Source organism: Penaeus monodon, chromosome 20 (assembly GCF_015228065.2).
Source record: "Penaeus monodon isolate SGIC_2016 chromosome 20, NSTDA_Pmon_1, whole genome shotgun sequence".
Classification (NCBI taxonomy): domain Eukaryota; kingdom Metazoa; phylum Arthropoda; class Malacostraca; order Decapoda; family Penaeidae; genus Penaeus; species Penaeus monodon.
Window position 1 is genome coordinate 5,484,982 of NC_051405.1, and position 2,253 is coordinate 5,487,234.

A 2,253-nucleotide genomic window follows, 5' to 3' on the forward strand; every position below is an offset into this window, starting at 1 on the left:
AAATTCAACAGGGATTGTTGCACATTGAGTATTTAGGGACAGCAGATGAGTACAAAGCAGATGCCCTGTATGCAAATGCTCGGCAAATGCTTGCACAGTATCAACGCAAGAGGGCTCAAAAGGAAGAGGAGATTATGCCCATCTTCTACTGGCCAAACCTGAATTTGTCTCCTGACAGAGAATTGGAGATTTTGGCAAAGATCCGAAACTACCTGAAAGAAGCTAAATATGAAGATGCTGTAAGTTGTATTATGGATGTGTTTATTTACTGATAAATGAGTTGGTTGAATGTTTTATTACTGGTCTATATTATGAAGTTGTGTGTTGATATTTTGTTTGATAGGGTATATTATTCCAGAAATTAATTTTTTTCCCCCCCTTCAGAATATGGAGAGCCTGTTTCTGATTTCGTTGACACAGCAGGGCATGGATTATTACCATAATTATGACCGTTTGTCACTTTCCATTCATATTGCTCTTGGTTTTATGGGCTGGATATTCCTCATGATCTGTCATCTCTTAAGAGTAAGTGATGCTTATAATTAATGAAACAATGTATAAGTAGAACATTTACTGCTAAGCAAAACATTGATTAGTAAAGAAGTTAGTAAGGTGTTATGGGTTTGCTTAGAATAATTATAACAGTTTATATGATAAAGTGATAAAGATTGTGATAGGAGTAATTATGATGATAATATTTTTAATGGACTTCTATATTTATAATTTTGATATGTTGGTACGACTTGATGTTATGACACATTAAATGGTTTACTTTCATTATTAATGCTTTTCTTGGATGCATGCACTAGGTTTTTGTATTTTCAAGACCACTCTCAGTTTTCTAATGGATGGATACTCTTTCTTTAACTGCCAAAATTAGCATGAGGGATAAAATAAAACCTGTATTTGTAAAGGAATGATATTAACAAGATACTGAGAAACAACAAAGGTATCTTCATTTTGTAAGTGGAAAGGAATTTGTGTTGCAAAGAATAGCACTTTATTTGCTTGCAAAGATCATACAGTCATACAGTTCTTCAGTTGTTTTAAAGATAGCCTTTTGTTTATACAGAAATAGATCAGATCAAATGTCAAACATCAGGAAATAATTGAAAATCAAAAGAAAATTCAGCTTCATATTTTATAGCTAGCCTTTCTTAATTTGATGAATCAGAATGACCCTGATGACATTCTGAGATACAGGTTTTCCTGAAAGCAGGCTTAAAAAATAAGCAGTTTCCATCTTGTAAATCATGGAAATTTTATTAGGTTTTGTAGCATTAGATTGGAAATTATTCAGCAGTGTCACTCACCCCTCTTCTGAATGGATAAGTTTTATTCTATTGGCTGAAGGTGATGTGTCATTGAAATATGCTTTGTCATAATTTGTGCACTTTAATAGTCAGGTCCCATGTGAGAATTTTCAGAAATCACAATGAGTACATGATTGCCACATGTTCTTCCGTGGGTGCACAATGTTGTATAAAATCATGATAAAACTAATTTATTTAAAGTACTTGTATTTAGAAAATTCTTTTATAAAAAAAACAGGACCACAGCGCAGTTTTACGGATGGCTGGAGGCACAATAGAAGGAAGGAGAGTTTGGCGGTCATCTGTTTTGATGGGCTTAGTCCTAGTGGTTTGGGCTGTAACAAACCTCACTAAACTCATTGGTAAATATCTAGATTTCTGGGTCATTATCTTATCGGCTGCTAGGATTATTATTACATTTGTTTTGATATAGAGTAATTTACAAAGTATTGTGTATATACAATATATACTGTTGAAGTTATGTATTTTTCATTGGTTTCTAAAGACTATCTTTGCAGCCAGTTGAGGTTTTTCTAATGTTTGGGAAAGAAACCTTTTTTAGTACATGAGAAAGTGATAAAAAAAGAAAAATCTTGGACATGGTAAAAAGCTGAGAACTTCATGAATTATTTTTACTTAAAAATGAAGCTATTTTCTCTTTTTCAGGACAGCAAAATCCATGGCAACACTACCTGTACCTCATGACTCCTATTGGCTTGTGGGCTCTGGTTCACCAGAGCTGTGCTCCCTTGCGTGTCACATGGTTACTTGTGTCTTCTTTCAACATGGTGTGGGAAGTCGCCATCCGTATCCTCTTTATCATTATTGGAATTGAGATCTTGGTGAGTGCTTTTTATGTAGAGTAATCATGCATGTGAGTTTAAGTTTGTACATGAATTTAAGTACCCCTTGTTTCTTTCCTTGAGTATAGCTTTGGTTT

General features: G+C 34.0%; 1 protein-coding gene across 1 annotated transcript in view; it reads left to right on the forward strand.

Moving 5' to 3' along the window:
- The first annotated feature begins 8 nt into the window (after nucleotides 1-8).
- The window catches only part of LOC119585901 (GPI ethanolamine phosphate transferase 1-like), an 18,475-nt gene continuing 16,230 nt past the window's right edge, over nucleotides 9-2,253 (forward strand). Inside the window, exons 1-4 of the mRNA XM_037934624.1 lie at nucleotides 9-239; nucleotides 385-525; nucleotides 1,552-1,675; nucleotides 1,980-2,155. Of these exons, the coding sequence (XP_037790552.1) occupies nucleotides 87-239; nucleotides 385-525; nucleotides 1,552-1,675; nucleotides 1,980-2,155 (594 nt within the window). The 5' untranslated portion in view covers nucleotides 9-86. The remainder of the gene's footprint in view (nucleotides 240-384; nucleotides 526-1,551; nucleotides 1,676-1,979; nucleotides 2,156-2,253) is intronic.